Source organism: Nannospalax galili, unplaced genomic scaffold, assembly GCF_000622305.1.
Source record: "Nannospalax galili isolate Female #2095 unplaced genomic scaffold, S.galili_v1.0 scaffold192, whole genome shotgun sequence".
NCBI lineage: Eukaryota > Metazoa > Chordata > Mammalia > Rodentia > Spalacidae > Nannospalax > Nannospalax galili.
This window is the reverse complement of record NW_008331810.1, coordinates 1,962,248-1,976,092: the sequence shown is the minus strand read 5'-3', so window position 1 is coordinate 1,976,092 and position 13,845 is coordinate 1,962,248. Positions and strand designations below refer to the sequence as shown.

The window sequence follows — 13,845 nt, the reverse complement described above, 5'->3', positions numbered from 1 at the left end:
TAGATAGATAGATAGATAGATAGATAGATAGATGATAGATAGATGACAAATGATAGGATAGATGATAGATAGATGATAGATGGGAGAGATAGATGATAGCTAGGATAGATAGATGATAGGATAGAGGATAGATAGATATAGATAGATAGATAGATGATAGACAGACTGATGATAGATAGATAGATAGATAGATAGATGATAGATAGGATAGATACATAGATAATAGAGATAGATAGATGGTTGGTAGATAATACATATATAGGTGACATATAATAGAGAGATAGATTATAGAACAGATAGATGGATGATAGATAAATAGATGGAAGTAGATAAATTAAATGGCTGCTTTGAACGGCATGACTAAAAGTACCTCCTTCAAGTCCTAGACCTCTAAGTGGGGCTGTCATCTCCCTCTATGTCAATAATTCTTAAGCAGATTGGCGACAACCCAGCAGAGGCAGGGCCACCATGTTCAGCTGCACATGTTGTATACAGCTCGACTCCAGGGGACACTGTTGACACAGACCAACTGATAACCTCTGAGGCTGTCAGGTGCTTCATTGTCAGAACTACACAGAGTGAAGAGAACTTAAGACTTTCTCTTCATATCTGTTTATGCCCTAACACACATTAAAACTTAGGTTTCATAAACAGCTACTACCTGGATTGGTAGGACACTTCGCCTCAGTGGGCAAGGCAGCATGAGGCTCTCAAGGCTGAACCTGTCCTGGATGCTTTCTCATCCCTGCTTCATGCCAGCATGGCCTGAGAGCATCCCTGTGCCACAGCGGGTGCCTCGTGCTTCACAAGGAGGACTCAGGTCGCACAGTCTCCCTTTAACCAAACACGGCTTCCCACAGGAGCTAGCCAGTTTTTAACACTACCTATTAAATTTTCACATGTCACAGCATGGCTAAACCTTGAAGACTTTGTGGTAAGTAAAACCACCCAACCACAGAAACACACATGAAGGATGATTCCACTTACGTGGGGTATCTAAAGTAGTCAAATGAGCAAAGACAGAAGGTAAAATTGGCCTCCAGAGGCTGGGGAAGAGGAGATAGAGAGCTGCTTAATAGTCACAAAGTTGGGGTCTTACAAAAAGAATGTGTTCTGGATTTTTTTTGCAACAACACCAATATACTGAACACTACTAAACTATGTGCTTAAACGTGGCTCATATAAAAACCATATGGAAACCTACCACTATAGAAGCTTCTTAAAGTATGTACATATACATTATAAAAAGATATGAAAAGGAATTACCTTACAACAGGGGCATTGCCCCGACTAGATACCACAGACTAATGAAATAAAGCCCTATGGACTCCCTCTCTTGAAGTTATTGACCATGGGTTCCATAGATCCTAAAACCATTGTCCCTGCTCTTGGGTACCCACTAGAACTTGATGCTAAGACCCTATTGCTGAAGACACCACACCCATGAGCTGTAGAACAATCAAGGAGAAATCAAGCTGGTGCTGACTTCAGAGCCCCATCTCTACTGGCTAGCTCATAGTGCTGGATGGTGCTATGCATGCTACTGGAAGGAAAAAAATCATCATCAACCTTACCCAGCTGTGAATCCTGTGAACTACAACAGCAACTGGACTGGCAAGATCTGCCCACCAGTGCAATAGTGACATGAATGCCACGGGAGTAACCAACCACTTTCTAACTGGATTTAAGGTCTGCTTCATAGGATGGAGCCCATACCTGATATTGATATCAGGCTTAGACAGGTCACAGGCCATACGGGAGAGCCCAATACTCGTTTTCTACTAAATAGTTATAGCATTTAGCTGGCCGATAATGATTTATTGTTATACCCACAGTTTAATACATCTCTCAACTCTCAGCAGAGACAGTTCCTGACGCAGCAAAATGTGAGTACATACACCACAACTGGCCAGTGTGCACGGGACAAGAGGCTGCAGCGTGCTTATCCCTAGATAGGACACCTGTATCACACTGCTGCCTCCCAGGGCTCAGGGACCATGGTGGAAGAGGGTGGACAGACTGTAGGAGCCAGAGGAGGTGGATGACCACAAGGAAACAGTCTTCCAGACAGCTGGTCAGTTTTTCACATGAATTCACAGCAATGGTGACAGCATGCACAACTCCCACGGAATCTCCAACCAGACAAAATCCCAGCATAGACATTAAGAAGTAGGTGAGAAACCCCAAGCCAACCTAAGGCAACAGATGGCTGCTGAGATGGGGAGAGACAGTCTCTTTCAAAAATGTGACTCTTGGTAGGTTAACCAGGCTCCAGTGGATGTGGGTTGCTCCACACTGAAGGACATTTGGGGACACAAATTAGACTCTACAGGCCTTATTTTATATATAGCAGAGTACATTAAATAGGGCAGGGCAATAGGGGAGGTGCAGATGGAGAGCAGACTAAATACCATCAAATTATAGTGGATAAAAGTCACAAACATTCAATAAAAAATTTTAAAGAAGAAAAAAGTGGTTTATAATTTTTTTTCTTTACAATGCTGCAACATGCCGTCCTCTGGACATGACACAGCTACTGCACTCGTGAACCCACAGCTGCTGTGGCTACCTGCACAAAAGCAAGCCAGCCAAAATCCACCCTAGATAGGGGAGGTGCTCTCCTGGCTCCACGCCTTACTGAGGTACTGTTGGCAGGTGGCGGCTGATGGGGGAGGGAGACACACTATTTTGAGGGTATTCCCAATGATAGGTTGCCCGTGCTCCAGCGGCCGGTACACACCCATGCATGTATGGGCAGCAGTATCTGGACTTAGTGGGTTTGTTTAAAGAAGATTCAAAGTTGGGAGGGGAGCTTGGAAAGATACCGGGGATTTGGAAGAGGGAAATGGTTTTGGGGAGCGGATATAAAACTCTCAATAAAGGAAAACTATAAAAAGGATTTCTGCATAAAAAGCACAGATTAAAAAACAGCTCTGCTGCTGCCACGGCAAGCGAGGAGAAGGCAATAGATACTAACCACCCTCCCAGCGTTAAAATGCTTTCTTGAGTCCCAAGGCAAATTTCAAAGCCACAGCCACCCAGCTAGACTCAGAAAGAGGTGCCGTTCTCAAAGAGTACCTGAGGGATAGATGCCCATCTTTCCCTGTTAAGGATTCTCAGAAGTACAGACTGCATCTTGAATTTTTGGCTAGGATTAATAAAACCATCACAATCAGCAAGGCAGCTAAAAACATGGTTCCTCTAATAGTTCCCTTGTTCTTTTAAATTGTGCTCTTGCGTACCTTTTAACCTCCCTTAACAGAATATCACCTTAGCATGTATACATAATTTTAAAAGAAACAAACTTTATTGTGTATACATGTTGAACATTTTTTTTGCGCTGACAGGGTTCAACTCTACAGAACTTTGGAGGCCATTGTTCCAAAGTGTGGATAGTCAAGGTCTCCGAGGACATCACTCCGTGGTCCTATCAGGGATCTGTAAGTAGGCTGAGCAATTCAAACACTCATTTAGTAAATCAGAGGATCATTGTTAGGACAATGACAGCTAAGCGTGGAAAGTCAGAGAAAGGAGGGAAAGACAGAGGGGACTGGGGGGCACGGACACGGTCCTAAACAAGCTGCCTTGTACTAAACTCAGGCTCTCACTTATTGGCTGCTTCCATCTAGGACTCTCAGATATGGAAATGGACCAGAGCCTTTAAAGGAAGCCTCAGCACTCTTGACCATCATGCATGTGGGCAGGTGTCTGTGGTACTGTGTACTATAAGCACTCACCCCTAGCAGTGTGGAGGCCAGGCCTGGACACTAGGCTTTTTATGGTGCCAGGCGTTTCCTTGTGCATCAAAAAAGTATGGATACAAATGCAGACAGGAAAAGGAAATTCTAGGGGCAATTAGTCTGTTGCCAGAATCAAGAAAATGGCCCACAGGCAGCATAGCTTCAAGTCAACAGGATCCCAGCTCAGTTACTGGATGGAGGATAGAGGTAGGGTATGACCGTAAACATCTCTTGTCGAGCCCAAGGCTCTCTACAAACAAGGGCAGAAACCCTGCAGAGAGAGGGGCTCCCCCAGGCCCAGTCACACTCCTCCGTTTTGTGAAAATGGCCTCCTCACGTGGTGTGAGCAGTCTGCACTGCTCCCTGGCTTCCTCTCAATGCTCTGCAGTGGGGCTCACTGTGCACAGACCCTCACTCTGCTGCCTCATCATTCTAATTTGTCTCCCTTTTATTTAGAAGGTGGCAGGTTAAGAGCAAAACACAAAACACCAGAGTTTAGCAGGTGACTGATGCCTCCGTTGGCAGTGCCATAAATCTGGGCATGTTCCTTCTCAGAAATGGAATGACAGGTCACATATGAGAGCCCGAAGCAGAGGTTTAGAACTACTTGTGAGGCAAAAGCAATAAACAGGTAGACGGATGCCTGGAGTGTGTAACTTAGGCTGAATTGGTCATGTAAAACAGCCCAAGATGGATGCTGAATCTATGGGTTTGGGCCACCAAAGCGTGTGGCAGGCTGGTTTTGTTCATAGCACAAAATAAGACCAATGGAACTTTCTCCGGTCTGTACTTGACAGGCACCTGTTCTCAACTGAACGGGAAATGCTTTCCACCCCTTGCTGATTCACACCTCGCTTCATTTGAAAGACTGGAAAAAGCCCAGCCAAAGTGTAACACAGGACAACAGGGCAGAGAGTCTATTGCAGGCTGTGTGCTCCATAAATCCCCAGGAAAATGCAATTAATACAATTCTATTTAAAATATTTAAATACCCAAACATAATTACGATACTTAAAGTGGCCAAGCATGGGGCTGGGGAGGTGGCTCCGTCAGCAGAGTGCTTGTATACAAGCATGAGGACCTGAGTTCAGATCCCATGTAAAAAGCCAGGCATGGGGGTGGCTGCTGTAATCCCAGCTCCAGGAGGCGGAGACCGGCAGATCCCTGGAGGTCACTGGCCAGCCAGCCTAGAGGACTTGCTGAGCTCCAGGCCAGTCTCAAAACAGATGGACAATCTGAAGAACAACACCAGAGGCTGTCCTTGGTCTTCATCACCTGCACACCAGAGTGCACGTGCCCTCACACACGTGAACACACACACACACACACGAGTGCACGTGTCCTCACACACGTGAACACACACACAAATATTAACAACAATAAAAGTCAAATGTTTTCATTAAAGTACTTGTCTTAATTACTTTAACAACAGGATAATTACTGATGGTTGATTTTAACTGCTGATTAAAATATTTACATCACAACTTGCTCTCCGTATGTCTAGCCATATTCTACCTCCAACAATATGCTATATTCACAACTCAACCCACCAGAAGCCCTGCTGAAGACCTGCTTACACTCTCCTTCTCCTGCGACCACAAACCACTTCTGTTTCAGTAAGGCAAGACAGTCTCAAGGCAGCCCCGGGCTCTGCCTCTCTGTCTATGTCCTTTCTGTTTAAATTCCATCAAAGGCCTCTGAATTGAGCCGTCTGAGTGGGGACAACACAGAAACAGTGTACCATCGCCGATCCCCTTCCTCGGCTCTAGCACTTTCCCTGACATTTTCCTAAATGTCAGGAGTCCTTCCTCTTGGGAGTCTTCCCACTTTTCTCCTTCTCTGCCCACTTCCATGAGAGTGTGTATTTTGCATGTGTGCCCACACCCCCATTTCCCACCTAAAAAGATTTGAATGGCAAGCCCAGGTTTCAAATCAGGAGTAAAGATCAAAAGGCAGGCTCTGTCCTCTCCAAACGCATCCCTCCATCAAAGAGAAGTGCTTAGAGAGCAGGGCATGGAGCATCTGTCACAGGGGCTGACACTGGGAGGAGTTCCATTAATTCATTTAGTGTCTGGACACAAACCAGGTGCGGACCCTGGAGACCAGCCTTTCCTCACCAGCAGGTCTGCAGACGAGGAAGAGTGCTTCAGTGGACAGCGTGTACCTGACAGGGTTTTAGCAGCGTACTGCCGGTGCTGTGTTTAGAAAGACATCAAATAGAATATGAATCCGCCCACTGCAGCCTCCCTTCCTTTTTCCCAGTGTGAAACTCTTCTAGAAAATCATATGAAATTAATAAGAAAGCCCAGGCCCACAGCTCGCAATGCTGTCTGTGTCCTGCCAGCTGAGAAGGGAGACCGTACAAACAAATCACAAACGAGCTCCACCAGCAACAGCACCCTCGTGGCACGCTGAGGAAGAAATCCCAACACTGGGAACTAGGGCAGGGCCTGTGTCCCTCTGAGACCCAAGGGACTTGCCTCACAGCCCAGATCGTTCATCTTGATCACACTGCTCCACTAAACCTTTAACAAAATCAACAGCGAGTCATTTATTCAGCTTTTCTCTCTGAAAGAAACAATAATACACCTTGCTTTTTGTCATTCTTAGAATGCAAAAGAGGAAAACTGGGGCCCTTGACCCTCAGCTCCAGTTCATGGAATGCAGGCTCGGGAAACAAATTTTATAGCAATCCATTGTAATCACCAGCCCAGCAAACACACTGTCATGCTTAATTGTGCTCTGTTTTCTGCAGTGTCCAGCTAGACTTCACATCCCCAGGTAGAGCTGAGAACAATGTCTACCATCGTGTGGTTTAATACGATCAATGTATGTTAGCTACACACTCTAAAATGACATCATGGAATCCATTCTTCTATAGAATTGATGCAAGATAATAAAAGTTCTTGAAATGGACCCCACTAGATCTTTCCACAGCTCCACCCCTGGTGTGCCCCTCAGTGAGGTTAGAACACATAAGAAACTACGCTGCCTTTGGCCTCGTCTGTGGCGAGTTGAAAACCCCGTATTTAGTGCAGTGACTCTCTGAATCCATACTTAACCACTGGCCTAACTGCACAGCTCCTTCGCGGATCCAGTCCCCCACACAGTGCACGGGCTTCAGCTCGTCGTGGCTTGTAAGAAGCAGAGAATTACAGGAATAATTATTTCACCTTGTCATCTGTCTCTCCGCAGAGTTCCCATGAGAGCTAACTTTGTGACGTCCCCAAACCAATGTTGCATGACATTTTTTGAGCACCTTCTACTTGCGATTTTTAAAAATCCAGGCATTTTCTATACCCTACCCCCAAGTTGTAAGTGCTGGGATCCTCCAGGACAGTTAGACACAGCTTGCTTCTTTGGTTTGAAATTAGTTTCTGGGTAGAAGGCAGTGGGTCTGTTTTGGTGCTCGGGATACATAAACGGACGTGTGCAGAAATGTCCTTGAATGTCCTTGATCTTGTTTCAACCATGCGTTCAACAGGCACAATTCTTCCACTGTAGTGAGTGTCCATGTGGAACAAAGGCCCTCTGCCGTGACCTGAACCACCTGAACCACACCACCCCACCCAAGCCAAAGGGAGCCCAGGACAGGGCTTAGGGGTGGCATAGGGTATCATGTCTAATTAACAGCTGTTGCCTGATACATTATAGAATGGGAACGGAAATGTCTCCCCACACAGTTTCCAAACAGGGCCATGGGGAGTGTCGTGTTTTAAATCTACTCTCCATTAAAATCTTGCTCACGGCTCTCCTAGGCGAGTTCACTCTTTTGAAAAACCACTGTAAAGCAGACACCCAGATGAGACTCTGGGATTGACTGTGGTCGCTCCTGGGATTCATTTTTACCAAAAGGAGCCTCTTCCTTGTAATGCACAGCTCTTGGTAAACTTGGGCCTTGCTGGGTGGGATTTCAGGTGCAGCCACTAGGCTTCTGGCTGCATTGGATCCCTTCCATACTGTCTTCCAATTCATCTCCTAAGTTCCTCCAAGGCTGACACATCGGACACACTTTAATACTAAAAATCAGAGGGGTAAATCAGAGGCCCCCCACAAACCACCTCCATTCTCACATTGCCCTAAATTTGGACTTTACATCCTTGCTATATTTGAGCTGCCCTTTTTAATAACATGTCATCTACCTCCCCCTACCTAAAAATGAGGTTCTGGGGTGTCAAGACCATGTAGTGGTACTTTGCCAGTGTTAAAGCAGTTTCAAGATCAGCATGCAGCTCTGCTCCCTCCTTCAAGGCCAAATGACTCAGAGGTACAGAACTGACTTGAGGTGGGGGTTGGCCTTTGGGGTCCTTTCTGCCCCGCCCAGCTTTGTGTTGGCTCAAGGGACTGGCTAGTGAGCCCTGGGAGCCTCCGAAGCTGCCTGGAAGCCGCCCTGAACCCTAAGGACTGAATTGGGGGAGGGGTGTGCAATTTGGCACTCCAGACTCAAATAAACCTGAGGTCAGAGGGAAGTCATGAAGTCTTGGGCAATCTTTGGCGACTAGCGGTGAAGGCACATTAATGATCATGTGCTGTCCACTCCTGCCTGGGAGTTGTTAAAGCTGGAAGCTACATTTAGTTCATCCAACTAAGGAAATTCTTTGGGGCCCAGCACCCTCCCCTGCAGGGAGTTTCTGGTCCCCTTTATTAATTGTTTTAAGCAGATTTAAGTTTTAGTCAAAGAAAAAATTCCTTCCTTCCAAGTAACACTTGCCTAGAGGCTTAGTAAATGGGCAGCAGTTGGATGGACACCAGGAGGAGGAGGGCTGTGAATGTGAAGGGGAGATGGACACAGGGGCTGGAAGGACTGCGGCAGGGAAGCAGGATCTGAGTCTCCAGGACATTGGTCCATGTTGAAGGAGCTAACACTAAGGCTGTGTTGCTGCCTCGTGGAGAGCTAGGCTCAGGAAGTACAGATCTGCCCTAATTACAGGTTCAGCAAAAATGTGATCCCAATTGTGGGGTTCACCTCAGGAACATGAGCTCCTCCTCGGAGGCTCACACAGTCAAGGGATCCTGCAGAACCGAGTGCTCGACTCAGGAGGACCTTGCTGGGCCTCAGCAGGGGATGAGTGGCAGAGCCATTGTCGCCACAGGCTATGCTGGTCTCGCCATCCCTCCTTGATAGGAAACTGCTTGTGTTTGGGGAAAAACTGTCCACTCAACCATCCCTTCTTGGTGCAGGGAAGGTGAGCTGACCACAAGCCCAGTGTTTCTGAAGTCTTTGGAGCCCAGAAGAAAGCCCCTCTCCCAAGCACGGAGGAAAAGGAGCCTTGTCCTTTCCCCCCCACACACACCTCCTCCCTGGCCCCACTCTTCAGAGAACCCCACATGCACTTGGACACCAACAGGCACCTGGTTATCAACCACTACAGCATTGCAGTCTGAGTCTGGTTCTTCCAGTTGGTCACCAGTGACCTTGAATTAGTTTGTTTCTCTGAGCCTCCGTTTCCTCATCTGTCACCATTGCCCAGAGTATTGGGAGGCTCACAGAAGGGGACACGTGTGTGGGAGTGCTTGGCACGGCTCTCAGCACTTGCTGGAGGCAACTGTCTGCTGCTGCTTCCGGGGTTGCCTGGAGACTCCCATCTCCCACCCCAGATCCACCCTCCTCCTCCCTGAGCTCTTGGCTCCAAGCCAGGCCTTGTTCCTCAGTGTTGAGCTTGTCTTGCCCGTCTGCCTGTTGTTTGCATCCAAAGTCGCCCATCAGCGAGAGAAACGCAGTGAGGAGGCATTTTATTCCTGAAGTTGTTAATTTTACTCTAGACTTCCAAGAAAAGATCAACCATCTGTCAAACATTTTTTTTTTAAATAACAGACAAGGAAGATAACAGATCTCTCAAAGTAATTAAGTGCCAACCAAGAGGAAATGAAAGCGGACTTGGCTCCGTTTCAAGTTGAATGAGAATTGCATTGTATAATCCTGTCTTCCTATGAAAGATACAGTCTTGTAAAAACATATACAAGCTATCAGTTTGCCCAGCAAAGCCTATTCTGTACACACATGCTCAGAGGAGGGACTTGGGGTTGGAGATGAGCATCCTCTCCTGCCAACACCTCCCCCTGTCTCCTGTCTCGGAACTAGAGACCATGAAACTCCTCAGGCCAGGACTCTGCCCGTCTGTCCAAATGCTGTGACCAACTGATGAACAGCAAGGCCACTCTACTGGCAATGTTTCTGGAAGAGCAGCCACCCGGGTCTTCCACCTGCCTCCTGAGGCTTGCTTTAGGGGTGGCCAGCACTGCAGGTTAACACTTGGGGTGGTGTTCCCAAGAAACACATTTGAAGGCACACTCCCTGGAAACACCAACCCTCAAAGACTCAACCAACCGGCCTTTTTCTTCGGAGGTCCAAAACCCAAAGCGCTCCCCAAAGTCACAGGTCAGAAATCAATTCTTTCTCTTCCTAGCCTTTCAAAAGTTACAAACTTAGCCAATTTTTGCACTGCCATTCAAACCCGCTGTGGGGAGCATCTGTCCTAAAGCAAATAAGGACAGGATCCAGGCAGTCCTCAGCCGGGCTGGGAACCCTGCTTGTTTTCTGAGACCCCCGTGGATACAGACCCTTCTGCTCACGCCCAAGTGCAACTCACCTCACTCATGTTGGCCTGACTCCAGCAGCCGGGTCTGGGTCCGCAGCTCAGCACAGACCTCACTGCTCAGGGGTGGCTGCTCCGGGTCCTGGCTTCTCTCTTAAAAAGAGCTGTGGGGTGGCATCATGCCTCCCGCCAGCCAATGGGATGCATTCACCTGTCTGAACGCCTGCAGATAAACCAGAGTGCAAGGGGCCACCCAGTGGAGAAACGCGGTTCTGCGGCAGGTCTCTGCTCCAGTTCCGGAGTCGCTGCGCTTTACCACGCCTGGATATCCACCCTAAGGACCCCACATCCTCCCAGAAAGATTCCTGAGCATCCACGGCCCTGGCTGTTCTAGTTGCAATAGCAAAGAAATGGGATCAGCGTCGAGGACGCCCATCAACAGATGAATGGATAATGAAAGTTCAGTACCCATTCACGGTGAGATTTTATTCAGCCATAAAGGAAAAAGAAATCATGACATTTGCAGGGAAATGGACAGACTACAGAATTATATTAAGTGAGGTAACTCGGACTCAGAAAGACAAATGTTGCATGTTCTCCCTCATATGTGGATCCTGGCTTCTAATGTGTGCGTGTGTGTTTATGTGGGAGTAGGTGTGGGTGGAGGTCATAAAACTAGAAAGCGGATCATGGGGGTAGAAAAAGAGGTTTTAAGGGAGGTAGGTGAGTAGGGTAAGATAGGACATGTGATATGAGAGTGGAAAGGGAAATACTGAGGGATGGGGAGGCCAAGAGACAGGGAAACCAGGGCGAGGGGTCAGTCAAAACTAAGTATGAAAATGCCATAAGGAAATCAGATACTTTGAAAGCTGCTTTTGAAACAATTTAAAGGATGCATGTAAGTCACAGGTGCACAGATGATCACAGGATTGCCACTGTTGATTTACTGGAAAGATCTGGGGGTTCATACACTTGGGGAAGAAATTTCACATGTCAGTGGGTAACTGGTTTGCTGTCCCGAGAAAAGCAGCTCTGAAAACTCCTGTGCAATGGCCCTTGTCCCTCCTCTGGTGGGACCCCAAGTGCCACGTCTGATGCCCAGGAGCTGTTTAATCCCTCCTTTTATAGGATGGGAGGGTACCAGCCTTAGCCTTTAGCGTTTGACATCCTGTCCCTACTCCCCACCCCCATCTATCTTCCTGGCATAGAGGGCATGACAAGGTATCATGCATGACCTTTGGACTGTCACACTCTTGAGTCCCACTTGGCAGTGACAGGAGAGGAGATCAGCTTGGCTTCCCATGGCTGTCACAGCCTGGCCGGCATGGGGGTGGAAACAGTGTGGACTTGACCACAGGGAATGTCTCCTTGCCTCAGCCCTGTGCAGCCTTCCTGGGAAGAAGTTCCATGGTTTGCTGGGCCCTGAGCTTGGGAGCCTTGGTCTCTACAGTGGAGGTGTCTGGCAGGAAAGAAGTGTTATATCTCAACTCAGGTGAGAGTTAACAGGTCTCACACAAGCACGTCAAGTACTCCTGACCCCTTCTCTACTGCCTCTCCTCCCTGCTCAGGGCAGGGCTTGTATCCCACCCTGACCACCTACCTTCTCTTCTCAGCTCAGCACCCACTCTCTCCTCCTCCCCAGGCTGTCAACCTTACAGCCCTCCTCCATGTGTCCCCAGGGGGAAACCAGCAAGGCTAGGAGCTCCACTAAGATCCCTGGTCCAGGCATGTGGGTGTGAATGGGGCAGAAAGCAGCAGGCCAGGGCCAGCCCCATGGCTCCTGCAGGAGCCCAAATTCCTAGTTCAGAGCCATCATCATGGGTGTCACATCTACCAACAAAGGAGAGCACAGTGAGTTATCAAGGTACACATTCCATAGAGGGACCTGTGTGATATACGACATATGCATACACGTACATTACTATGCATGTGCATTATATGTACATGTAACATTTTATTGCACGTATGTTACATGTACATATTGTATTCTGTATATACAAATTATAGTTATGTATCTTGACCACACCAACTAATAAAGGCCACATCCTCCTTATCCTCTCCCTCCTCTTCCCCTCTGTACCTAACCCATCCTTGTGAAAACTTGGGCATCATACCCCTAAGGCATCTCCAGGGGGCTGGAGGTAGGAGAAGACAGGGGATGACTGAAGTCAGGACCAGAAGCCACAGTGCCATCTGCTCTACATTCTGGGGGGATGGGGAACTACTCAGCTTCACCAGGAGAACCAGCAGCTTCTCAGAATCGGAATTCTCCCTTCCAGGAGATGCCTATCTTGGGAAGTTGAGCCCAGGCACTATCTGGTAGAAGACACAGTCCCTCAGAGACAAACTTCACAGGGATCCTTATTTTACAGCCTGGGCTTCTGCAGAGAGAAATAGCAGAAAGGAAAGAGAGCTAGCCCATACCTGCTCACCAGACCCTGCAGCAGACCTGAATTTTCTAACTCAAAACAATGTGTGTGCTTGCAGTATCCCTGAGGCTTGAGGAAGAGGAAATAGATGCTAGGCTTCCGAGAGGAAGGGCTGAGATTAGGCACGCAAGGTAGGGTTGCAGAGCTGCAGCTTTACTGAGCAGCATGTTAACTGTTGGGGATGAAAGTGGGAGAGACCACGGGGATGAAAGTGGGAGAGACCATGGGAGATGTCATGGTATGAACTGGGCACCACTTCCCAATACTAAGAATTGGACTCCTAATCCCCAGTCTCAAATCATGGCTGTATTTGGACATGGGGTCCTTACAGAGCTAATCACATTAAGATGGGGTTGTTAGGACTGGCCTAATCCAAGAGGCCTGGTGTCCTCACAAGAGGAGATTAGATCACAAGTACACAGAAGGCAACCATGGGGTGGGGATGGGGCACAGAGAGAGATACCATCTGCAAGTCTAGGAGAGACCCCAGAGAGAACTGAGATGCCTTGATCTCTGACATCCAGTCCCAGTGTCTGCAGCATAAACTAGGGACTCTGTTGAGGAATACTTATGCACCCATGCCAATGACATGGCCCTAGAGAGATGTCTCAGAGAGAAAGTAGATGCTCCTGAGGAAGCAAAGTTATACCTGTCTGACACTTGGAGGGCATCCTACCTCCTCCTTTCTATGGAGAATCTTCAATAGAACAACTCCCTCCTGTGAGTGGAGTTGCACCTGTTTGCTTTGAGAAAGCAAACACCAGGTATGTCCACAGAGGCACAGCCAGGCTGCCGTGGGAAATGGGTGCTCACAACTGCCTGTGAGAGTGGAAGACAGGCCCTCTGCACATGCTTATGAGCAAGTGCCACCTACAGGTGGGCACCAAGCACATAGCCAACATCTCCCCACAGGTGACTGGTGCATCTTCAGGACTGTAGGGCCTCAGGAGGACCAGCCATCAGCCTGAGAACAAAAGGACTCCGTAGCCATCATCTCCCCAAGGAAAGTGACAGCAAATGTTCTCTAACCTTCCTGAGTGGTTCTGATCCGCAGTCAAGTTTGAGAGGCACTGCTTCTCAGTGATGGGGACAGGGACTCATGCACACACACAGGTATATATACACATAAACTCATACACA

General features: G+C 48.0%; 1 protein-coding gene across 1 annotated transcript in view; it reads right to left on the bottom strand.

The window, feature by feature from the left end:
- The window catches only part of Pcp4 (Purkinje cell protein 4), a 62,979-nt gene extending 52,539 nt beyond the window's left edge, over positions 1 to 10,440 (bottom strand). The window contains exon 1 of the mRNA XM_008826923.3: positions 10,331 to 10,440. Within this exon, the coding sequence (XP_008825145.1) occupies positions 10,331 to 10,339 (9 nt within the window). The 5' untranslated portion in view covers positions 10,340 to 10,440. The remainder of the gene's footprint in view (positions 1 to 10,330) is intronic.
- Positions 10,441 to 13,845: the final 3,405 nt, after the last annotated feature.